This window comes from Trematomus bernacchii, unplaced genomic scaffold, assembly GCF_902827165.1.
Source record: "Trematomus bernacchii unplaced genomic scaffold, fTreBer1.1, whole genome shotgun sequence".
In the NCBI taxonomy this organism is placed as follows: domain Eukaryota; kingdom Metazoa; phylum Chordata; class Actinopteri; order Perciformes; family Nototheniidae; genus Trematomus; species Trematomus bernacchii.
This window is the reverse complement of record NW_022987803.1, coordinates 10,046,723-10,072,198: the sequence shown is the minus strand read 5'-3', so window position 1 is coordinate 10,072,198 and position 25,476 is coordinate 10,046,723. Positions and strand designations below refer to the sequence as shown.

General features: G+C 40.2%; 1 protein-coding gene across 2 annotated transcripts; it reads right to left on the bottom strand.

Moving 5' to 3' along the window:
• Positions 1 to 11,492: 11,492 nt before the first annotated feature.
• Positions 11,493 to 23,231, bottom strand: snw1 (SNW domain containing 1). Of its 2 annotated transcripts, none has more exons than XM_034150658.1 (14): positions 23,172 to 23,231; positions 22,523 to 22,676; positions 22,202 to 22,363; positions 21,691 to 21,786; positions 21,290 to 21,396; positions 20,711 to 20,815; positions 20,368 to 20,437; positions 20,177 to 20,242; positions 19,866 to 19,982; positions 18,944 to 19,085; positions 18,145 to 18,250; positions 15,707 to 15,824; positions 15,016 to 15,179; positions 11,493 to 12,236 (listed from the first exon to the last, which is right to left on the bottom strand). In XM_034150658.1, exons 1-14 carry the CDS (start codon positions 23,183 to 23,185, stop codon positions 12,038 to 12,040), a joined length of 1,620 nt encoding a protein of 539 aa, XP_034006549.1. In that variant the 5' UTR covers positions 23,186 to 23,231; the 3' UTR covers positions 11,493 to 12,037. The 2 variants fall into 2 exon arrangements, with proteins under 2 accessions (XP_034006549.1, XP_034006550.1); XM_034150659.1 differs by having other exon boundaries at positions 18,145 to 18,247.
• Between the last annotated feature and the right edge of the window lie 2,245 nt (positions 23,232 to 25,476).

The window sequence follows — 25,476 nt, the reverse complement described above, 5'->3', positions numbered from 1 at the left end:
TCACCATGACACAGACAGTCTGTGGTTTGTACTTGTTTAACTTTTGTCTAGTTTCTGAACAGATATGAGGAGCTGTGAGCTCTGAGGGCTAACAGCTAACGGCTGATGTTGGTTTTGTGTTTCGCATTGAAGATGACGTCCGCCTACACTGCATTACTATAGTTACTACCCCAGTTCCTAAACTGTAATGGAAATGCAGCATGAAGTGAGCCTGGCCTACCAAGGCCTAACTATACCGTACTAAGCCGTGCGAGGCCCTGCAGTGGAAATGCGCCATAAGTGCCCTAACGAGGGAGTCCCCCCCGCCTGAAACGCCTCCATTGGTCTCCTTGGTTTACTTCTGTAACAAATTGACATCACTATGAAACACTACAATTCTATTGGCTAGCGCTCCAACACATTGTACATGATAGGCTAAGGGGCGGGACATCTCTAAGCGGTTGAAAAAAGTGATTCACGGGTGGTATTTTTTCAAATGCTTTTTTCCGGGGTCGGTTCTGGGTAAAACAAAGATGATGCGGGTCGGGTCGCGGGTGTTGCATAATAAATATATTAAAATAATAATAATTTAGTTTAATGTTTAAATCCTCAGACCTCTCCCCCGCGGGACCGCGCATAATCATAACGTCTGCAGCGCATCAATCTGCTGCTGAGCGCGCCACATTCGAAATGGCTGAGGTGAAGCTCTCTAGCGGAGAATACAGCATTTTCAATAACACTTCCTGAAGAGCGAAATCCAACGTCTGGGAGGCTTTTGGTGTCATCCTAGATGGAGAAAATAATCAACATCCCACGCTTTTTGAGACAAATATGCAACTGCGTGTGTTAATAATTGCACGTTTTCACTGCTCATAGGATATGCGGGTTCGGGTCGGGTTGCGGATCTTGTGCCGACGGGTCGGGTCGGGTTGCTGAACTAATTGGCAATATGTGCGGGTAGAGGGGCGGGTTCGATATTGCACGTCGCGGGTGCGGGGCGGGAGCGGGTCTTGAAAATCAGACCCGTGCAGGACTCTGCCACAGAGTAGGCCAGCTAACCAATCAGGCCACTGGTTTCAGACAGAGGGTGAAAAGAGGTGCTGCCGCACAGGCAGTGTGAGACAAATAAAGAGCTTTTTGAACATTAAAGCATTGCATGTCACAGTGGAGGCATAAAATACAATTATGAACCTGATAACGAGCATAATTTGTCCACTTAATAGCAAATCTATGCCCAGGGCCACCACAGCATCTTACTCCGCAAATGCACTTGACTTTGTGCCTGAACCGTTACATTTACTCATATAAACTGTAACTGCCACTATTCCCGCTAACATTGATTCCTCAATTGGTCTGTTGACTGTTTTCGTGCCTAATATTAACAATCTATGAATGAGGCTATCTAGCTGTATTTGATCCACCAACATAATATCCCTTTTGAGGAAAACATCATAATTACTGTGTCTACACTGACAAGGTGACATGTCACAGCTGATGTTCTCACTGTATCGCTCAAATGACAGACGACTTGCTATTCACTGAAGATGCATTCCCGCTCTCTGTTGCAATTTCCCTGCTTTGATGTCATCTAATGAAATCATCAGGAGAATCAATCTCTCCTCCTATTCCCCCGGCAGCCTATTAAGACCTGGCGCTGCCTGCCAGAGAGGAAGTCTAGGCAAGCAGCCATTCTTCATACTTCAGTGGCGTCTCAATGTGGTGGATAACAAATATAAATGAGTATAAACGAGCGTTCTTATTGCTAGGAATTACGCTCATGCACAAACACAACAAGTGCAAGTCACATCCCAACCAAAAAGCCACTCTTCTGCCAAGTTTCTGATGATTCCTCAAATCAATGTTTCAAACAATCATGTAAGAACGAAGTGTCCATCACTGCTTGTAACACTGCAAATGGCAAGTTAGATGGATAGTTCCCTGTCCCATGGGCCCAAAGTGGCAGTGCCCCCCCCCCCCCCCCCCCTACAAAAAAACCAAAAAACCAACATTAAACGACTACAAAGAAATGCAACGTGCAAGTCTCATGTCATATTATTAATATTAATTAATATGAGACTGTATACATGGCATTCATTTTTATTTGGCTCGACTATGTTTCAAAACACAGATCCTAACCATGGTTCACCTGTCGCATCTCTATTATGTCCCCGCTGTTGCCTATCGTCCTTTTATGTTAGTGGTTACCTAAAAGTTAAACACATTATGTTAAAATACCACCACACATAGCAATTGCAGAGACAACATTGGGTACAAATACAGGCAAAACATTGACAAACGGACACACTATGGCCGTATCTCATTTCTGGGATTTCCCCTCCTTGACTCCTCGAATCCTCGGTCCTCCGGTAGTGACCCGGAAATTAATTTCAGCGCGCCATGTTGAAGGGCATCTCATTTCTCTAAATGCACTTTGAGGACCGAGGATCGAGCGTCGAGGAGGCTCTCTGGAGGAGCTAAAATCGAGGATACACTGATGGGTCCTCCACGGTCCTCCTCGGCTCCTCCGCTCGCATCTCCTGTGGGCGGGACTAAGACATGAGGATAGGAGTCGAGGATAGGAGTCGAGGAGGGGAAATCCCAGAAATTAGATACGGCCAGAGTGACCGTAAACAATCACAAAGAGACACAAAAGAATCACTAACAGACACATAAACAACCACTGAGAGCCACAACATGTATAAACAGATCCAAAATGGGAACAAAACACACAAAACAACCACAAGCAGACAAAAAACAATAACAAACAGACAATAAACAATAACAAACAGACATAAAACAACGACAAATAGACCGGCAGTGGCTCAGTCAGTAGGGGCTTGGACTGGGAGCTGTAGGGTCGCCGGTTCAAGTCCCCGACCAGACCTAAAATGCGGAGTGTGGACTGCTACTTGGAGAGGTCCCAGTTCACCTCCTGCCCTGCCGTGGTGCCCTTGAGCAAGGCACCGGACACCCCCCTTCCCCCCTCACTCCCATTGCTCCCTGGGCGCTGTACAATAGCTGCCCACTGCTCCTAGTAATAGACTCCTGGTACTAGGATGGGTTAAATGCAGAGAACAAATGTCACTGTGTGTGCTGTGTGCTCTGCATGTGTGACCATTAAAGAGGGTTTCATCCCTCCATATTCTATTCTATAAAACAACAATAGACACAAAGCAACAATAAACAGACACAAATTGACCATGAGGAGACTCTCCAAGAGGCGTTTAACAACTACAGAGAGACCAAAAACAAGAGGCAAAAGGCACAGTATCACAAAGTCTGTGTCTCCTGCCCAGTGGCGGCCGGTCCATAGGGGCGCTAGGGGCGCCGCCCCACCTCTTCCCATATTGAAAAAAAAAAAAAAAAATAATAATTAAAATTAAAAAAAAAAAAAAAAAATGTTTAAAAAAATATATATGTTTTTATTTTTATTTTTAATGAACAAGGTAAATATTATATAATTGGTATCAGTAAAATGTATAATCTACAATAAAATCTCGTTTAAAATTGTGTTACGATGTCTAAAGTTACTGATAAGTCACATGTTTCCTGCCTGGCCTTGCCCATGCACCTTCTCTCGTCTGGGCGCTAAGAGAGGAGCCTTCAACCAGTGCAGCAGCAGCCACCAGCAGCTGACTGTTGCTATCTGTAACGTGTAAACTATGCCGCGAAAATATAATTTCAGCCAATCAGCGTCGTCAAAGATGACGGTCACCGGGCGCCAATGTCAGCGCCCAGTGCAGTCTGTGAGTAGTTTGGACAGTGACTCGTATCCGGTTGACGCAGTAGTTGATGAGGATGGCTTCGTGTGCAGGTGGAGTCTCCGGACCTCGGTCCCCGCCTAATTCTGTTCAAGAGCTAATCTCCAATCCTTTCGAAAGGAGAAGTTTGGCAGATAAATTGTTGCTTAAAGACCTTGCACCGGACCAACCCGATTTGAATATATCGCAGCAATCTCGTGAAAAAGACAACATTTATACACGAGGCTTCACAAGTAGCTGGTACACAAGAAAGGCTTGGCTAGCTGGATGCAAACAGGTAAATGCTGTCTTTTGTTTCCCATGCTTGGATATCACTTTATATGTAGAGAGGAGGTTTCCCATGGTTGTTAGAAGTTTATTAATAAGTGGGCATTTATCACAGAAGTGATTGTTCTGTCTCCACGTTTGTTGCATTGTCTGTGATGTATTTTCCAACGGTTATAGCTCCTGTTCTGTCCCAGCAACACTACACGGTTTGCAGCTCCACCACATTTTTGGTTTATCTTCGGTGTCGCTTAAAATCTGCTTCCCATCGGACTAAAACCTCCACGTAATCTGAAGACAGATACTTGAAGTTATTTAAACCTTTTGCAAACTTTATGTTCTTTCTTGCTCTAGCCTTGCCAGTTACATTGTACATAACACATATATTATCATTATGCTAACTGGTTGTTCGTGTTAGACGATGTAGCTTTTTCATTTCTGAGTTATTGCTATATGTAAATAAGCCTGTTTGTAAATAATCCTCAGAGAAACAAAGAAAAAACACAATTTATGACATTTTGTGCTGTGGTTATTTTTTTTAAATTGCATTTATTCACAGTTCAGTTTGAAATGCTGTAGTGACTTGTATTGAACCACTTAAATATTTATAATTAATGCTACTGAAAAGATGCTATTAATTTTATATCTCACATGCAGTTCACTGTAAAGCTACTTGGTGGAGGTGTTGGTTCATAAAACATGAACAGTTTTAAGAAAGAAAAAAACAGACCAGTTCTGAGAACACAAATTCCTGGTAAAGTAGTAGATGTTCAGGTTGATAAATAATATTTTCCACACTGAAGATTATGGAGGTATTGATCAGTCTTCTCATATTTTTAAGCCTCGATTTCTCCTTTCCCCCCCCCTCTAACATCACCAGAAGTCATCATTTAAGGGGTCATTTCTCGAAAAAAAATTGCGGGGGGAAACCCCCCGGACCCCCCGGGTAGGTCACTTACGGTACGTCAAGAGCCCCACCAAAAAAAAAGACCACCGGCCGCCACTGCTCCTGCCCCTATGTAGGTAAAATGGTGAGAAAGTTTGCATGTCTGTGCTCAGGGGACCATTTTCTTAACCTCTTTAATGGGCAGGTAGCATGCAAAGTGGAGAAAGACTAGACAATAGAGCTGGGAAAAGTACTCATATCTTGTACTTGAGTAAAAGTATAAGTACCAGAGTGTAGGAATTGGTCAATTTCAGAATAATATATATATTATATGTTTTCATTATAATTATTGATGCATTAAAGAGTTATCTCAAAATGTAACTTAAAGGTGGGTTAGGTAAGTTTGAGAAACCGGCTCGAGATACACTTTTTGTTATATTCCATGGAATGCTCTTAACATCCCGATAGCAATGAATATCTGAAGTGCTTTGACAAAGAATCCATAACAAAATTTCATCTGTGGAAGCCGTAGTACTGTAAAAAGCACGACCAATCATTTTAGCCGGCCCGGCTAAAATAACTGGATGGCCTACCTGCCTGTCAGCCTTCCATCTGTGCACAAACTTATCTCGTGCCCTCATTGGTCATGTGCGCGTTCGTGTGTGTTGGAGGAGGGGCTCTGTAAGGAAGTGGCAGATTTTTTCCGGCTGTGTATTTTCTAATTCTAGCGCACTCGAGCTGGTTTCTCCAAAATTACCTACCCCACCTTTAAGTGCAGTACTTAAAGGGGACCTATCATGCAAAATGCACTTTTGATGTCTTTTATACATAAATATGTGTCCCCGGTGTGTCAGGGAACTCACGCAGCGTCAGGAAATAAAACCCTCTCTCTTTTCCTCCGTACTCAAATCTCTAAAAACAGGGGGTACAACGGAGCTGATCCAGTTTTACGGCGATTTGACGTCATATCGGCAATGTGGACACACAGCACTATCAGAAACGTTGCTATCAGAAACAATGCTCGACTGTTTTGGACGTAATATGGTCGGTGTTTACATTAGCATCGCTAACACTCAGAGCTAACCTGTACTGGAGAGAGCATGTGTGTGAATAAGCAGGAAATAAAAAGGAACTCACCTTGTGGTATAACCGGCAAGAGAGAAAGCCTTTGAGCTCCATACTGTTTCAGAAATAATCCTTGATAATCCATGATATGGCGTTTCATCACCGCAGTATCTGCGGGTAGAATCTCCCGCATGAGCAGGCATAAGCTCCGCCTCTCTTTCTTTTATCAATTGCCTTTTTTTTAAAGCTTTATACATAAAATCAGCACTTTTGAAACAGGAAGTGAAATAGAGGGATATGAGGCATGGCTAGAATGGGTGATCTGTTTGGTATTTTGAGCAAAACACTTCATAGAAATGTTTTTTATATATTTTTATATATCTGAGACCTATGCTATTGCCTAAAAACAGCATGATAGGTGACCTTTAACTAAATCTACTTAGTAACTTTACACCACTGGATTTTTCCATTGGATTTGAAATATTGCTAAAAAGATCTACGACAGACAAACGTTTATGATATGTTTAGCAGGGTAAAAAGTAAAAAGCTAACGCTAGGCTATAATCAAACAACATGAAGCTCACATGGCTGCGCGTCACAACCGCTAAGCTAAAGGCGGCTAATGTTCAGCGTGATGGTTTTAAAGAGTTTCATTTAGTTTTTATAACACAAACAAGCTTCGGAAATGTACGAGTGGGTATATATACTGACGTATTTTATTTCGTAGAACAAAGCACACTTCTGCTTGTGTTAAAGGTAGGGTAGGTAAGAATGGAGAAACCAGCTCGAGTGCGCTAGAATTTGAAAGTACACAACCGGAAAAAATCTGCCCCTTCCTTCAGACTTCCTAACAGAGCCCCTCCTCCAACACACATGAACGCGCACATGACCAATGAGGGCACGAGATAAGTTTGTGCACGAGATGGAAGGCTGACAGGCAGGTAGGCCATCCAGTTATTTTAGCCGGGCCGGCTAAAATGATTGGTCGTGCTTTTTACAGCGCCACGGATGACGTTTTTTTATGTATTTATTGTCAAAGCATTTAATGTATTAATTGCTATCGGGATGTTAAGAGCATTCCATGGAATATAACAAAAAGTGTTTCTGAAGTGAATTACCTACCCTACCTTTAACCACAGACCTTATTTCAGGCATCTGAAAATCAGTCAACTTTGAGGCCAGGGAACCGGAAGTTTTAAAATGCTAACTAATTTCCGGGTTTTAGGACTCATTCCTTCACCACTCTATGGACTACTTTCTTCCATCATCAACATTAATCACTTTATCCAACTTAACTAACGCGTTTCCATTCAAACTTCACTCTTTCTAGGCCAGCCCTCCCCTCAGATGAAGACATTGTCCTAGACGTCAATCAGTTCATGTCACAGCAGATCCCAGAGCAGTCCACGTGCACTCCCACCATGCCTGGGCGGGCCCTGCCACCGGTGGGCTGCTTTCTGACTGACACAACCATTAGAGATTGTTTCGCCTGTCTAAATCTTCCCAGGATAATAGATTATCCGCAGAGGGAGCTACTGACGAGAGGACGGATTCTGCTCTCCGAGATTCAGGTGAGGCAGAAAGGACGGACAGATTGACAGGCAGACCGTTTTCCAGTGAGCAGTAGACTCTGTCCGACTCTAGACCCTGGGTGTTACGAAGAGTGAGTCCTGGCCTAAATATGTACAGATGAGGAACTAATGATAAGTCTCTGAGTGACAGAGGAGAGACAGGCTGCTCATGTGTGTGCTGCTAATGGTGGATGTCACTTTGACAGATTCACTTTACAGACTCTGAGGCTTTGCACACAATATTCACACTATAAATCCACAATAAGAATTAGAGTGCCAGTGCATACATAAATAACAACATATTAAGCTTATGACTAGGCCGAAAGGGAATCTGCTGATTGCAATATGCACACATGTTCTGAAACATAGCATATAAATCATTTATATATTACGTGTTAAAGCTGCATTAATTAATTTATCTTAAGGGCTGGAGAACGAACTGTAAACAACTTTGACATTATTACATTTTAAAGGGACAGTTCAGATTTTTTTAGATGCTTTCTTCAAACATACCGGACTCAATTGACAAAAATAGTGATTTAACCTAGCAGAACAGGGGGTTGTTTTTCTACTGCTGCCTTTTTTGTTACTTCTGTGTTACAAAGGGTTGGATCGAGTTCAAAAAAGTCAAAAATAACACAAAGTAACCAACTGAGGCAGCAGTAGAAACATGAATGTCTTCTGAAACGGTGACATTTCTTTTTTTGCTAAAGGAGTCTACTTGCTTTATATTGGTAACATACGTGGATATAGGCACGGCAGAGTATAATGGGGGAGATTGTCACCATGGCTGTAACTAGAAGAGAGTTCATAAATGTAAGCCTGCCCTTAAAACCAAAACAATGAGCTTAAAGACGCTAAAATGCTAGGTAGAGGTGAGGGAAACTACACAGTCGTATTATAATGAATTGTTGACTACATTAGTTATTTGATCCAATGTGTGACAAAATGTGTGATTAGTGCAGCTTTAGCTCCATTTGACTTTTCAAACCAAGGATGCCCTATCATAATTAGAGATACCAACACGTTGCTTCTGACAGCTAATAGATCCCGTATTTTCCAAAAACATACATGCTAATTGTCTTGTTGCTAAGTTCACAGACATTTAAACTTATTGTACCTTTTCTCAATATGGATACGTTTTTGAAAAACAATGATCATGTATTATTTTATTGTGAAATATCCCAAGCAATTTGGACTCACTTTATTCTTTCTATATTTTCAACATTAAAGATATTATTAGTATCTATGATACCCCAGATGATGGCGCTCTTGAATATATTATATATATATTTCAAATGCAATTGTTTTCACTGTGCCTCCTAGAACTGGATTCTCTACGTAAATCATTGTTTTTTGTTGCTTAATAAACTATTAATCATGGAACTTATTCCCTAAAACCTCTCACTCAATATGTTCATATCTGTATGTACTCCTATTTTTTATTATGTAATTCTCATGTTATGCTCTTCACATCACTTATATCTGTTCTGTATGTGCTGGTATTGCTTACTTTTTTCGGCCTATAAGAACTAAGACATTTTCTAACTTGTGATTCTGTCTTTCTATTCCTAAAATTACTCATCTCTCTATGTGGATGGAGAATCATTGTACCTTGTTTTGTCCATGGCAGTGCAGAGATGCAGCCATTGTTTTCCATGGTGTGGGTTCGTTTCTTCAACAACACAAAAAGCCTTCCTCTGTTGCAGCCTTCAATAATGGAAGAAAAGAGCAAATCTCACAGAGGGAGATAAGATCTCTCTGTGGCCGCCATCATGGACAGGTCAACAGCAGCAGAGGGGACATTTATCACCAGACTTATTGCTTTGCAGCAGCTGAAAGGGAGGAAGGAGGGGGGTAAATATCACAAATAACATCAGAGAAAACAAACGAAGCAATCCTCGTAGAGTCCAAAGAGTGCAGAGATGCTCGGCAACAACTCAATATAGTTTATTATTTCTGGGTTTGTTACCTTGCGGAGCACAGATAAGAAGCGATCCATCATGGCCTCCTCTGCGACCTGAGGATTCCATTATGGCCCAACACAATACGCCCAGCGTTTACTACCAACAGCACACAAAAGCGATGCCAGGGAACCAATTTCCTCTTTACCTCCATGAATAAGAACCTCATTGATCTTCCTCTGTGCACATGTATAAAGGCAGACACGAGTGGAGACCTATTATCGAGCTGTCCTCCAACAATGGTCCGAGTGCACATGCAGGCTGAAGGGGAGCTGAATGGAAACAATTAATTGTGTTGACTTGGAAATGTTTGTGTATTGAAAAGGACTTTATTTATGTTCATAAATGTGCCTTCAAAACCCAGTCATTATATTCCCCTCATGAGTCATTGACACTAAGCTGGTACATGTCAGATGGATTTCTTCACACTGACACTCATATACTAAACCCCCGCTGTCCTTAAATCACCCTCACACTGGCAGCAGCGGTCCATCCTTCATTCAACACTTATTTATGCTCAGGGTTAGGATCAAAGGCAGAATAATAAGACGTGAGAATAAAACACTGAAATGTGAGAAAGGATAATGTTAAATGGGCCCTATTATGCTCATATTCAATCATATTTTGTGCCTCTACTGTGACATGTTTCAATGCTTTAAAGGTCACCTATTATGCAAAATCCACTTTTTCATGTCTTTTACACATAAACATGTGGGGAGAGGCTCCTTATTTTCATCTAAAGTAACAGACAGATAATCAGCACTTTTGAAACAGGGCTGAAACAGAGGGGATTATGGGATGCTGCAATGATCTGTTTGGTATTTCGAGCCAAACACGTCTAAGGAGATATGTTTTGTATATATCTGAAACCTATAATATATTGATGAAAAACAGTATAATAGGGGACCTTTAATGTTTAAAAAGGTAGAGAGAGAAACTTCGGGATTTTAGCGTTTGCAGACCATTTACATGCACAAAAACCTATTTATAACACACTGCAGGAGAGGGAAAGCCCTAAAAGCAGGGCTGTTTTTCAGAATAAATTGTCATATTCTTTTGGATTTCTCGTAAAGAAATCTTAGTTTTTTAAATGTACAACTAAATTCCTCTTATCGTGTTTATGTATGCATCATTATACACAAAAACAAATTCCTTGAATGTGTAAACCTAACTGGCAATAAACCAGAAGTTGAGTGCCACTAAACTCTCCAATGAAATCCCATAGAGATTTAAGAAAGCAAAGGCGGACAAAGTTTGAAAATAAAAGAGACATAACTTTAACATTTGCCAAGTTCCTTTTAAATACCCAAATATAACTCTATTTTATTTGGCCTGGATTTTTTTTGGGGTTATTGTTTCATCCGTCACTTCTTTGGCTATATTTTTTCTGATGCTGGTAAAAAGACCAGCAATAAAACATACCATGCAAGTCCAGGGCACTAATTCACACGGCCATAACTGCAAACACTGCCCATGGAGGAAAAACATAAATCACGTGCATATAACAAGTGTCTGCGCCCTATTCAGGCATGAGTGAGAGTTGGCGCTGTGCAGAGATTTGTGAGGGTGCCGGGCCGTGTAATGCCGCGTTGATTACTTTCCGAAGCCAGGGAAAATAAAACTGTCAGACTGCATGAATCATAATTAATTGTAATTAATGGAACCAGTTTTGTTCTAATCATCGTATAAATCACGGAGCCCATTTCTGGTAAAAAAAAAATGTCACTGCTCACACTTTGTAATAGATGGCTTCTCTAAATACATTTTGGGCATTTAATCATGTAAATAGGATGCATTACTCGGGGAGTGATTAAAATAATGGAAATCTACTACGAGAAAACTATAATAATTACACAACTAATGGACTTCCCACTATGTTGTAAAAGTTTAGATTGGGCAGCTCTGAAAAAGCTGACAGGGGAAAAGCATCAATTTTTAATTAGTAAATAACCCACCAAAAGTGTTTACTCAATAAGGAACACGAATAGGAGGATACCAGAAATACACTATAAGAAATTTATTCCATTGGTAGTCATTTACAAGAATTATAAAGCAGGTTTGCTTCACACCTTACAGATAAGTTTATAATGCTGTACAATAACTGCCATCAAATAAAACTCACAAATACACCGTGGTTTAAATAAAACACAGCGGACAAAAAAAGGGGGGGAATGTAGGGGGAAAATTGGAAAATAATAATATGAACATGTTCTGTTTGAGTAACTAAATACAGATATAAAAAAAAAGAAATCGAAACATTTTCAGGGCAAAATACAACGTCCATATTTTTAATTAGCTCCACTTGCGCTTTACCCAATTCAAATCAAGCATGACTCAGCATTTACAGAATGGGGCAAAAAATGTGGGGGGGGAAAGGAGGGAAAAAAACAATATTTCTGCCTTGTTTCACACTGAAATAAAACCAAAAAATGTGACAGATCATTCCTGATAGAATTGAGTATATTAAAACCCCTCTCAGCCTTTGAGAGGGTGCAGACGACCTCCCTATCCTCCATCATGCTAGCAGCTTCCCTTCGTGGAGCGCTCTCACTCCTTCCTGCGCTTCTTGTCGTGGTAGTCGTCCTTCGAGCGGCTGCTGCTGCTGTTGGACGGCCTCTTGGAGCCGCCGTGATGCTTGGCCTCCTCCAAGAACTTGTCCAGACCGAAGGGATCCTCCTCAAACTGAACGGGGCCATCCCGCTTCTGCCCGTGGTCGGCACCGGAGAACTCTTTGTCTGGAACAAACCTGAGATGAAAAAAGAAGAAAACGTAATTAGTTTAAAGATATGTATAGTTTCTTTCCAAAAGAAACGTTTTGGCTGTGTTTTTTACAGTTTGTAAACTTAAGGTGAGACACTACAGGTGAATAGGGTAATTTGTTTAACTTAAAGACATCAGCTAGAAATGTCTCCAGTTAATTACTTGCATTAAGACAATTGTTTTTTGTATTACAAGTTTTATGAAATAGCATGTTTAAATATGCAAATGAGCCATCATCTCAATAAATATGCGCATATTTTAACACAGTTCAGGAACACAAATCTGAACATTGGATAAAGCCAGGTTCAAAATTTTCATTTTGTAGTCATATTAGAATCTAAAGTTTTTACAGAAGGGATTTTGGATATCTCTTTTTATCACTCCATAAATCAGAAAATACTGCCAACAGCCCTAAAATATCAATTTTTGCCATGTTTTTAGGTATAAAATGTTATATAATTCAGGTAAGTGCTACTGAAGTGGACATTTCTCACTCAGAATATGAGGAAAAAACTCATTTTGAGAAAACAACCTTTAAAGATTGCTGTGTGGCGCTACCTAAACCCTCCTGTTCTTTGGATGACAGCTTGCACCTCGACGCACTCCGTGAAGGTATTTCATGTTCGGGATCATTTGTTTTTTGTCTAACTTTGCTTCGTGCAAGTGACACTTATTGTCGTCTTCTCTGTGAACGTTTTTTTTCACTGTTCTTTTGACATTTTGAGATTTAAATTTCCAGCGAAAGCTAAACGAGGAAGTGTTTTAGCACACCACGTGACGCATCTGAACGAATCACGTTGTCAGAAATTGACACCAGCCAATGAGATTTAGTTTTTTGGTTTAAGACCCCTTTGTACTTTCACGATTGGTTGCTGATACAAAGGAAATGACCATATTTGGATCCGATGAGATTGTGCAGGAGAGACGGAGCTTTCCAATGATACCTCTGATTACACGGTGCAAACAGCGGTCGCGGTTCTTTATTATACGTTAGAATGCTAACGTTTGGTGAATTTAGGAGAAATCTACAGACGCAAATAGACAAACTATAGTAAAATAAACACCTAAATGTGTATTTTGTACGTTTTCCTTCCAAAAGCCTGAAAGAAAACATGTTATGGAATCAAAATAGCACAAAATCTCAAAATGGACCAGTGCATGAAAAACGATGTTTTTGCCTGCCGTGTCTCGGCTTAAAGACAATTTTGTTTGCCAACTTATTTTGGGCTTGTTTTTTCTTCTTTTGCAATGTAAGAAAACTGCTAGCAAGTTGCTACAAGATATAGAGTTGACGCAAGTGAGATATTTTTGGATGCAGACCTTGAAGTATTCCTTGCTAGGGCTCTCAACAAAAAAGATTTTCCCATTGGATATGTTGGAAAGAGTAAGTTCTGGGTCAAACACACGCTTAAGAAACAGACAGATGCCGTTTTGTTTCGCAGTATGATCTCCAGATTTTAACACCACTTTTATAATTTTGGAAGCGTAAAATGCAATTGCCATAAAACTAACGTTGGGCTATAAACCAACTACATTTCGGTCATGATTTCACATCATCACCGCTAAGCTAAAGGCGGCTAAAGTTCAGTGTGATGACGCTCAATAGTCTTACTTAGACAATTGTTAGCATCTGCTGTCACTTGTTAGCCACTGCTGTTTATGACACAAGGAAAGCTTCAGACATTCAAAACTTGGTAAATGACTGACCAAAAATCTGTTGACTTCAAGACGAGTGAACTGAATTGCTCAAATGCTAGGTCATTTCAGTCTTTTATGACTCATTCCTAGGGCACTCTTTCAGCACTGGGTCTAAAATATCTTATTATTCCAATGAACATATGTTTGCATGTCTCAGGGAATTTTCTTCAATCAAAGATTTCCGATGTTTTGCAGAATGGTGTGACTCCCTGCAGCCGGCCAGACATTCCTAGAGGACAGTGACGAGCTGGTGACTGAACATATGGGACAGGCTCTGCTCGGCTAGTGGTGTGTGGCGCTGCTGCCGCCCCAGGGGGAGACCTCCTGCTGGGACATCATGTGCATGCTTCTCTCGTGCCTCGGAATCAAGCCAGAAGGCCCCCTAAATTATTCAGGCTTTTATTGGGTGTATAATTGTGAAAGTTAAAACTTCAGCAGTGAAGCAACAGTGTCGTACAAGTATTTGGGAAGCAGTATGGGTAAGTAAAAATAAATACTTTTAGGGAATATTTATCAATTTTTTTAAAGTAAAGTTTTTCATCACTATTTGATTTTTTTAATCTCTCTGTAGGATTATTTGGCTGATGCACTGTGATCATCACCATCAAAACATGGCTAGTTATATTATTAATGCAAGCAAGTTAGATGAATAGAGGATATTGCCCCATGGTACATTTGACCCTATTATGCAGGGAGGGATGTGTGATAGCTTACATAACTTTATATTTGAGTTATTAAGCGTTTAGGTGCTCAGTTACACCTATCATTGCCACGACATCAAGCATAGTTTTAAAGGTTCGCACTACATTTGATCTAACAAGCAATATTGCAAAAGGTTTGTAAACAAATTAAAATGCAAACACTTGAGTGCGTACTTACCGATTAAACATATTTATGCGAACAATTTTATTTTTTGTTGTCATTTGTTGGCGTTTTATCATCTTTGACATTTCCCACTGCTATCCATACAGTTGTTTACGTGTCATAATTATGATACTACTGACATTTCCTAGTACATGTATAACATGTTATTACAGATATAGTGGAAACAGAGTGATGTACAGTACCTGTTGCTGTTCATGAGTGTGTCGAAGTCATCTGTGTATGCGTCCTTGTCTATGTTCTTGCTGGGCCGGTAGATGTTGGAAGCCATATCTCTGCCGCCGCGGAACGGCTGGTCGTACACGTTGTAAGACTCATCCTCGCCGCCGGCAAAACCACTGTCCATACCCTGAGAGAGAGAGAGTGGATAATAAGGTACAGTTAGTTCTAAATAAATTGCAAAACAAGGTTATCGCTCAAACTTTTTAAAGGTGATTTCTTAACATTCATTAGTTTTCTTTTGTGCCGAAAAAGAAAAAAAAGGAATGATTATAATGCGTTTCTTCCTTGTATTGAGTATCAAATTACTCAGTTTAGCATTATCAAACATTTGGAAGAAAAAAGTTATCTTTCCAGGTTGTTCTGCGACTGAGGCTTTAAATTCCAGAAAAACACTGGAGACTTTGCCACTTCAACCCAACACTTTTAAAAAAGGACAACGAACCCACCAAATCGATGACGCAAACATGATCTTTTTGTACAGCCATTGCACTACAGTTCATGACATTTAAGAAATAAACTAATTGAAAATCTTTAATTGAAAACAATATTGAATATATAACTCTTTCCCCAAAATCCACAAAAAATAATAATGTCCACATTTGTGTCCAGTCAGCACAAATCATAACTGTATGAAGGCATGTTTGATATGCTCACCTTGCTCTGGTTGAAGAGCCGCTGGTCGTACTGAGCCTCGCTGGCGTTGCGGGGGTTGGGCACTCCCAGAGCGATGAGCTCGCTGATGTCCCTGTCCTGGTCTCTCTGCAGCTTCGACCTGCGACACAGAAAAATGGCAGACACTTAGCAAAGATTCATGGGAAAAAATAATGACATAAGCTCTACACTGGGCCTTTCTCATTTCACTAATTTCCCCTCCTCGACTCCTCGGTCCTCCGGAAATGGATTTCAGCGCGCCATGTTGAAGGAAATCTCATTTCTCTAAATGCACATCGAGGACCGAGGATCGAACGTCGAGGAGGCTCTCTGGAGGAGCTATAATCGAGGATACACTGATGGGTCCTCCGCGGATGTTTTCCCGGCAACAGTGATGTTTAAAAGAGTCGTGACGCACGGCCGGACTTATCTCAGCCAATGACAGCTCTGCATGCATCCCCTGGATATTATTCTTCTATTCTATATATGCTTTCATCGCGACGCGATGTTTACAGTGAGAACAGCTGTGAGGTCCGTGCAGAAAGCAGAGCAGTGTGTAGAATATATATCACTCAGTATAACAGGCCTACATTACTCTCTTTATTTGCTTTAGTTTAGTAGATATCTACAGAGTCGATATTTGTCTACAACCATTTAGTGCTTCACATAATAAAATACACAACGGCTGTATCCTGATATATATGATATGCTTTAGGAGTGTGGAGGAAACTTCTGTGTAGTAATGCATGGAGTCACCGACTCAGGAAGGAGACACGGTGAGAGTTGGAGCTTTGATGTCAAACACTGATGGGTTTATTCAGAGTATTCGGCCGGAGGATTCACATCACAAATCAAAGAGTCAGAGGTTCTGACCACACGGTAGAGTTGCCACGTCAATTCTCAAGAACCTCTCTCTATGCTAGACCTTTTAACAGGTTCACAGAGAGAAATCAACATCTCTGAAGGAGTAGACTAAACACTGAATCATCTGCGTCCGACGCTCATGGCCTCAAGGATTTCACATCCTAGAGCCCACAAACACCGATAAAGAAATGCTTCAGTGTTCCCACAACAATTACCCTTCGTGCCAGTCAAGTTGACCGGTCACACACTGGTGACAACACATATGGCACCAAGGCCTTTCCTTAAAGGAGATAACACATGTCAGAGTAAAAGGTTAGATATCTAGAAGAATTATTCCTTAACAAGGAGCTGTAGGTGCGTGTGGTACAGTGTGGTACAGTGTGGTACAGTGTGTGTGCGTAGATGCGGCAGACAGACAGGTCTCAGTTGGTTTGGTGTCCTATGCTTACTTTTAATACTTGTCAATAAAACTTTTGGCCCGTAATTTCATTTCCTCATTGTAGCGACCAGAGAGGGGGGGGGGGGGGATATATATCCAGTCTCTGATAGTGTAACGTTATTATGAGAGTGCTCTCATACTTGTTTAATTCTGAAATTGTATATATTTATATAAATATATGTGTGTGTATGTCCGCATCTGTAGCCTGTTATTGTCTCATTATACCGCACTGTGAATGAATTCAAAGTAAATATATAAGTCGTCATGAACACAGTTCTGTCCATCAGACAGAGCAGAGGGCTGTGCCTCCTGTCATCATTAATGGACGTCTCTTTAAAATGACGGCTCGGAGAGGATTTCTCATTTCTCTAACCACCTGCTGCTTCCCCTCCTCTCTCCTCCGCTCTCATCTCCTGTGGGCGGGACTAAGACACGAGGATAGGAGTCGAGGAGGGGAATTAGAGAAATGAGAAAGGGCCACTGACGTAAAAACATAAGGGAATTCTAGAAAAAATGCTATGTTTAGTACTGTGGCATGAAACCCCTAAAGCCATAATAGACCGTAGTGTTGCATGAATTTTATATTGATACATGCCTGAAATATCGATGTATGCCTATGGGTACAACTTCTTAAATCATATTTCTGGAAAACTTCAAGGATTTTGTCTTTAAATCTTAAATCGAGGATGAAATGTACGTCGTTAAAAAAGTTCTGAGTGACTTTAATGTCTTTAGTGTCCTTCAGCCAGCGTCATCTTAAAGCCAAAGGTCATTTTAAGATCACAAGGTTTCTGCTCGCTGACAGCTGCAATGGTGATTGTAATGAGCTCTCCTCTGAATTCCACTTCCCTCATTCCTGCGGGGAACCACCATTCCATCAACTGACAACCGGGCAGTGAGAACACGCTCACACAAACACACACACTGGTCCTGCATACACAATCAAACATGGACTACTGTCAGAGTGCTCTGTTGGATCATGCTGCGTTTGTTCGGTATAACTGCTGGCCCGATGAATGATTCAGCAGTGAGACAAGAGTGTGTGTGTGTGTGTGTGTGTGTGTGTGTGTGTGTGTGTGTGTGTGTGTATGTGTGTGTGTGTGTGGAGGGGGGTGTGTTTAAAGTGCGTGTCCAGCACCTCTTATCAGGAGCGGCCCTGGAAATGTTCCTGTCGTGCTGTCTCTCTTTCCTTCTGTCGTGGCGGATCTCGTCACGCTCCCTGACCTCGCTGTCCTCGCCACCTGCTGCGTGAGATGGAGGGGGGGATGGATAGAATGAGGGAGAAAAGGGTGCAAGGAAAAGAGAAAAAAGACCACATGAGAGAAGTGGGAGACAGATGATGTGATGTGAAAGATAGAAAGGAGAGAAATGAGTGGATAGATGAGGAACAGTGGAAGTGATGTGAGGGATAATTGGGGGGAAAGATAGTATAGGGATTGAAGAAATAGGAGGAAAGGGAGGGATAGAAATGGGAAAGAGTCAGTGGACAGTTAACATGAAAGACAAAAACAACGCTGATTTATTAGTCTTGGGAATTTTTTTTAACGGGCGCAAAAGAAAAATATGAACCATAAGACTTAGCATTATTAAGGCCCCTTTAACACATTTAATGTTAGACTTCGATAGGATGTGACATATCCAAACCGTCCTTCAAAATGCATGCACACAAACAGGTCATGCAACATGGATTTCTCTTCTGGAAATACATGTGAATGATCAGCAGGGAAGCAGAAACATCATTTCACAGCTTGCTGGTCCCGTCAACACCGGCAGGGTGAAAAATGCTGCCATCACTTATGCGCCTCGTGTTCCAGATTTGGAAAACTGACAACGGCACTGACAGCACAGTCTGCTCCACTAGCTCAGAAAACCACCCGGAAAATAAGAAACGGAGAACATGACTTTTTTTTTCTAGGTTCCTCGTTTTTAGGACTCACCTTTGTCCCCGTGACTTTTGATCCCCGCCCTGCGGTCTCGAGCCATTTGGGCCAGTTCCCTGAGTTTCTCCTCCTTCTTTTCCTTCTCCTTCTGGGCCATCTTCTTCTCCACCTGGGCTCTCATCTCCACTGCTTCTCTGGCCTATGGAAACAGTCAGCATTTCATGGTCATTAAAAGATCGAAAACGTTTTTTTAGTTAGTTTTACACAATCCTGCTTTTGGTAATCAGATTCTTAAACTCAATTTCCTGGCACTTAGCGACTTATGTTTGTATAAATATATATATTTATTTATTTAATCTTTTTATTGGACATTTTTACTTTAAATTCCCAGGTTTATGTAATATTTTATCTCAACTTTTTCTTGCACATTCTTACTTCTTTTGTTTGTATAAATATTTAATTATTTGTATTGGAATTTTTATATTTTACTTCTTATTTCATGTAGTATCTTATTATATTTCATATCAGTTAATTATTTTGAAACCTCTACCTTGGATTCTTATATTTACTTAATATCTCATTAAATTCTTATTTGTTTCATCTTTAATTGAAGTCTTAGTTTTTATGTTTATATAAATACTAAATTCGTACTTTTTTTTTTATCTTTGAATTCGTACTTTTTACTTTGAAAACTTTGTGTTTATATAAATATTTTATTTCATATTTTTATTGCACATTCTTACATTTTATGTTAATATAAATATTTCAACCGTTTTGTTTTATTTAATCTTGTATTGGAAATGTTTACCTTGAATACTGCCGTTTTATTTATTTTTTTGGTGTTTTTATTGCATTGTATTCTTACTTCTTATGTTATTTAAATAACTTATTGAATTTTATTCTAAAATGGAAAAACTTTCACAAAAAACTTTTTTAATTAGGGCTAATAAAGTATTTCTGAACCACAAATCGATGGTACCTTTCTGTCGGCGATGTAGAGCGCCTCAGCCAGCTTAGCAAAGTTTTCGTTGATATGAACCGTCTGCAGCCCCCTGCCATCAGCAGCCAGACGTTTGTCAAGAGGAATGGTGTAGCCCTGAAAGATATTAAGCATACAGAGATGAGAAAAAGGCAGTGAGACGATGGAACTGGAATCACAACGAGAGCACCTGGAGTCCAAATAATCTAATATTTATGTAATGTGTCAAATATTAAACAAACAAGCCTGGAAAACAAAATATCTTCTTGCCATACACAAACATATCAAATGTAATCCTGGTGATTCCCTACCTTAGCGTTTTTCCAGTTGGAGATACATGGAGGAATCTTCCACTCCTGCTGCTCCTTGACTGTCATCTAAGCAGAGGAAGAGAAACCATCAAACATACAGACTTTTCAAAAATGAAAATAAATTCAGTTGGATTTTTGTAGTGTGAAAGTAGTAAGAAGCAGAATGTTTTTGATATTTCAGATGGCTGTACCTTTCTGCTTGGGGAGTGCATGACAGGGGCAGGGGGCGAAGGAGGTCCTCTGGGAATCTTCTTGTTGATCCTGAAACATACAATTATTTCCATCAATTTTCATGTCAACGCTTTATTTCTTTTAATCAAAAACAATAACTTTAAAACCAAACTGTTTTACAGTAATATAGTTGTTAAGAAGTCTATGAGGCTATTTCTTACATTTGGCAGTGTATTTCTGGGCATTCGAGGGGTTGCTGTGTCAAATGTGGTGCAATTTAGACACATGAAAGATGTATTATTTATGAACGATAAGTCGGGAGTGGCGTCTTTCTCTTTCTTTACAGGTTCCTGTGTTACTTACTTGAAACGTGGAGGTTCCATTGGATCTTTCTGCATCTCCACCATGCGGATCACCCTCTGTTTGGCCCCTGAGTTGAAAGCCACTCCCTGCTGGGATGGGGTGTATCTGGAGGAGAGAAAGAGAGGGAAAATGTGTCACCAAACCAACTATTTACATCACCCAAATAAGGGAGATAAAGACAATAATTGTAATCCATTTAACAGTATATACAATCTAAAATATACTTAGCGAAGCAAAAGGAATATTGCAACAAACCACTTCAAGGTGGCAAAACACAACATGAAATGGGACAAATTAAGCTCTAAGTGGGATTATGTTGAACAATTAATATGTTCTGCATGTTGTGTTTTGTCATGTCTTTTTTTATTTATTTTTTGTGTGAGCTGCTATTGTCATAACCAGACTACCTTGTTGATGTGTACATCTTGCCTTTACAAATAAATATTAACGGTAGGTACTTCTTAAGTGTCTGGGAGTCTGCATCACCACTTCACCTTCATTCCCACACAATGTCAAAGTAGCATTATACGAAAGCAGAGTCATACAAGTTTCCTACTTTCTCTAATGACTCATACATACCTGATGTACTGTGCAGGGGCCTGTTTGTCTGCAGCTCTTACAGGCATGGCAGCAGCAATCTTTTGAGACACCTGCTTATCCAGGGCCGTGCGGGTCTTCTCCGTCAGCTACAAACAACCACCATGTTTAGATTCTGACTACAACTCAAATTCTAAGTCAAGCAACTTATAAATGTTTGAAAAACGAATCCATTTCTGATTAATTGTCAATAGCATTTTTGATCACATAGAATTAACTTAATTTTCACAGTCACCAACGGAGAATATCAACATCGACTGATTTCTTCGGGCGAATAGTTTAAAGAATGTTTTATTTTCTTTAGTTAGTTCAATCTAGAGTCCCAACAATAACTTAATCTGTTATTTAATGTTTCGATTCATACACATTGCAACATGGCTTACCTCTTTTACAGCCTCCTCATCAGGCTTCTGCAGTTCTGGAGTATCCTCATGCAGAACTTCCTTTGGAAGAAGGTCTGTGTACTTACTGAAGATAACCTGCAAAAATAATGACGAGAAATGCTTTTTTTTTAAACTAGCGTGAAAAGGAAAATGGGATTATTTTTGTAGTCATGTTGTTTTTCTTCATAGTCTTTTTTACAAAGTCTGCCGAATGTGTGTTCTGTAAATGAAAGACTTGCTTTTATCTTTTATTTTGTCTTGAAATAATGAACTCTGGCAATAAAACCAACTCACTAATAAGTGTTGTATGAAGCCTGTTATGAATTAGATCTGTGAGTGTCTAATATATTACATTCCATTTATACATTGTGTGCAGTTGTATCTCATCCTAAAGAATCCACACATTATCATACTGATCTATCTTTCCATCACTTGATAGAATTAGACCACACTTTTAATATAATCTTGATATTTTTCAAGTTGCGCATGGATACATATTTGACATGTATACCTTATCCTTGCCCTGTCCTGCTCTGGCGATGGCGTCATATTTGATCTTTCCTTCTGCATCCACCTGCACCGCCAGGGCGTTGGATGTCTTCTTCTTCCGACCCATCTCCAGAGGAAACTGGGCCACGTGGATCTCTGGGAAAGATCCTCCATCTCCAAAGTCCTACAGAAACAAAACAGTTACAGCATAAGTTAGAAGATGGACTTGGTATTGATAACCTTGGGACATCAGACAATAAATTACCCCCCAGTTATCAGACAATAACAGTTTTATAATATTTGAGATAACCATGTATATATTGATTAAATAAACATTATATACCTCAAGTGAACGAGGCACCAAGCCTTTTCTGTGTCCATAAGGAGGGGGCTCTCTGCGGGACGAGACCAGGGCAGTGGAGTAGCACTTCTGGGCCCGAAGCTTCTCCTCTGCCTCCAACTGGTCCTGAGACAGCTGGGTCGGCGCCGGTAAAAAGCTGGAAAAAAAGTAAAACATGAGTAAGTCTCATTGTTTGTACAGTACCTTTGGTGATCTAACGTTAAGCCCTAGCTAGCGTTAGCCGACAGTGGCTCAAAGTAACGTCGCCTTTACTTTAAAAACTGCTAACCAGCTAGCTAACAGTCGGTTTATGCACACGCATAACACGTTAACAGTTCAAGGCACAAACCCGAAGCATGAAGCGTGCACACGAATGGTAAACAGTTAATACAAGTGTGTTGTTGACCATGGATGTGTGCTGCTAAGCTAACTAGCTAATGCCAAATGTTCAGCTCACGACATAGCATTTCGGCTAGCTAGCATTAGCTGTCCCGTTAGCTTTGATTATAAACAACGAACCGATAGCGGGCAAAGCAAAAAGATACACGTGAAACATTAAAGCACATCTTTACATCGGATACTACAAAGTTGAAACAATGAATGATATAATTTCGTGATATAAAAACACAAAAGGCCCGGTCGCGTTACTCACCTCGCTAGAGACATTTTCCCTTTTCTTCCTTAGCAATGGACTGAGCATGCGCAGTGGCAGACTAACATTATCATAGATTGTTCTCTGCCTTTTTTTTGTGAGTCTATTTGTTTTCTTAATGTTTTTACTTCCCTATTGTTTAAAATGTGTCGTATTAAATGTTGTTTTATTTTTTTAATGTCATATAAAACTATATTAAATTAATGTTAATGTTAAACATGCCAAAAAAGCGTAGTAAGAGAGAATATATGAGGGGCCACCCTCAGTTTGTAAATCATTCAAAAGTAATTTGGAGTCGTTTTATCAGTTTCAAGCAAATATCTTTCAGAGACTGGATATCCCCAAAAATCTGAGGATGTTTTTTAGAGCAGTTAGTAATTATTATTTCATAATTCTGGATTGTGATGAGTTAGTGGATAGTTCTTGCAGAAACTGCAGAAAAACAAATGTCTGTTTTACAGACATCTCACACTGTAACTGTGTGTCTGCGGCTGCCAGTAACTGCTGCAAACATTTGTCAGGCTCTACAGCAGGGGTGGGGAACCTCCGGCCTCTGGGCCGTATACGGACCGCGAGACCCTTTGGTACGGCCCTCGAGGTAATTTATAAACACACGCAAAAAAGAAAAAAATTAAAGAAATCTAGACCGCAAAATAATTAAACAAGCAAGTGCCTGTTTTTCCTGGCCACGGTCAGGGTCCTTGAACACGACACGAGCCTAACGTGTCATCCATAGACTGTATATATAAAGGTGTCATCACGTGGTATATGTCTCGTCTGACAGGGGTGAAAGTACAGGTGAAAGTGAGGTAAAGGCACATCTTTATATGATCATTATAGTTATGAAAAAATAAGAGAATAAAGTAAACAGGTATAAAATACTATATGACAGTAAAACAAAGTTGTTATTAATAAACAAGAATACAGTTTAAAAGGGGAGTGATTTGTAAAATATCCATAAAGAAAAAGAAAAATCTGCTTACAGTTCTGTTTCATATGGATGTTGAGAGATGTATCCATAGATCTCTTAATGTTGCTCTCAAAGTGCACCAGATTGATGCTTTTAACTTCAACATTTAAAAACAAATATTCCCGGGGGGCATGCCCCCCGGGAATATTTGTTTGGACCCCGCTAGAGGAGGTTAGGTCCCCCCCCCCACTTAAATCATCTTCACATGGATAGGAAACTAAATACATTTGCACACATCTTGTGTCCATATCTTTCTGTTTGGGTGGTCATGCCACAACTGTGCACGTGCATGCATGCACGAGTCATGGTAAGATATCTGGATTAAGAGGTTGCTTTTTCTTTGCACAGCATGAAAGAAAGGAGAAATGAATGGGCTGTGATTTTAGTATTTTTAAGCAGAGGTCAATCATTTGTACGGCCCTCGGAGGATGTTGAAAAAATTGAAATGGCCCTTGAGAGGAAAAAGGTTCCCCACCCCTGCTCTACAGATTATTAATACTTGTGATAAATTAGATGTTCATTTAAAGTCTCAGAGTGACTTGGTGACAGCTCAAAGAGGTGAGGGCTTTATATGTAAAAAGCCTTCAAACTATACTAAAGATTTGTTTAGGGTTGGGGTTTGCATAGTCAGAAGATAAATAATATTCATTAAATACGATATTTACATGGTTTCCTATGAAAATGTGGTTGGCTAGAATGCAGTCATCTAATTTGTGCATATACCTAACATATCTAACATCTAACTCTTATAAATGATGATGTTATTAATAGATAATGCAAACAGCAAAAATCTCTATAATGATACAGTAACACACATTTTTTAGACTAAATTATGTGTGTGAGGGGAGCTTCTGGGCTTTTAAACCGTGCTGCCCATCATTCGGTACACACAAAGCACATTTTTTTGCTACCATAAGCTGTGTGAGTTTCACCCTTTGTCTGAAACCAGAGTCCAATCTGCTGTGATTGGTTAGCTGGTCGGTTCTGTTGTGATTGGTCAGCCACTTTGAGATGTGTCCCATACAAAGTGCTGGAATGCTATCCAATAGAAGCAGGAGTGTTACACAAAGGAGTCCAATTGAGGCTTTTAAGGCAGGGTGAGTCTGTGGGAGAGAAACTCCCTCTGGAGGGAACTTTGGGATTTGAGCCTTTGCAGACCATTTCCATACACAAACCCTATATAACACACTACAAGAAAGGGAAACACCCCCAAAAGCACAATAGATTTAACTGGTTTCCATTTAGTTGTTTCATTTCTAAATAATGAAAGCCTTCTTAAGCTTTTGTGACATTGCAAATCTTTTTTTCCTCGCTGTTATGGGAGCAGCAGAAGCA

Excerpts from the sequence above, each read along its gene's own strand:
- snw1 (XM_034150658.1), bottom strand. Across the intron at positions 21,397-21,690 it reads ATGAGGAGGCTGTAAAAGAG|CTGACGGAGAAGACCCGCAC; the intron begins GTAAGCCATGTT and ends GGTTGTTTGTAG. Across the intron at positions 19,983-20,176 it reads CCAACTGGAAAAACGCTAAG|GGCTACACCATTCCTCTTGA; the intron begins GTAGGGAATCAC and ends AATATCTTTCAG.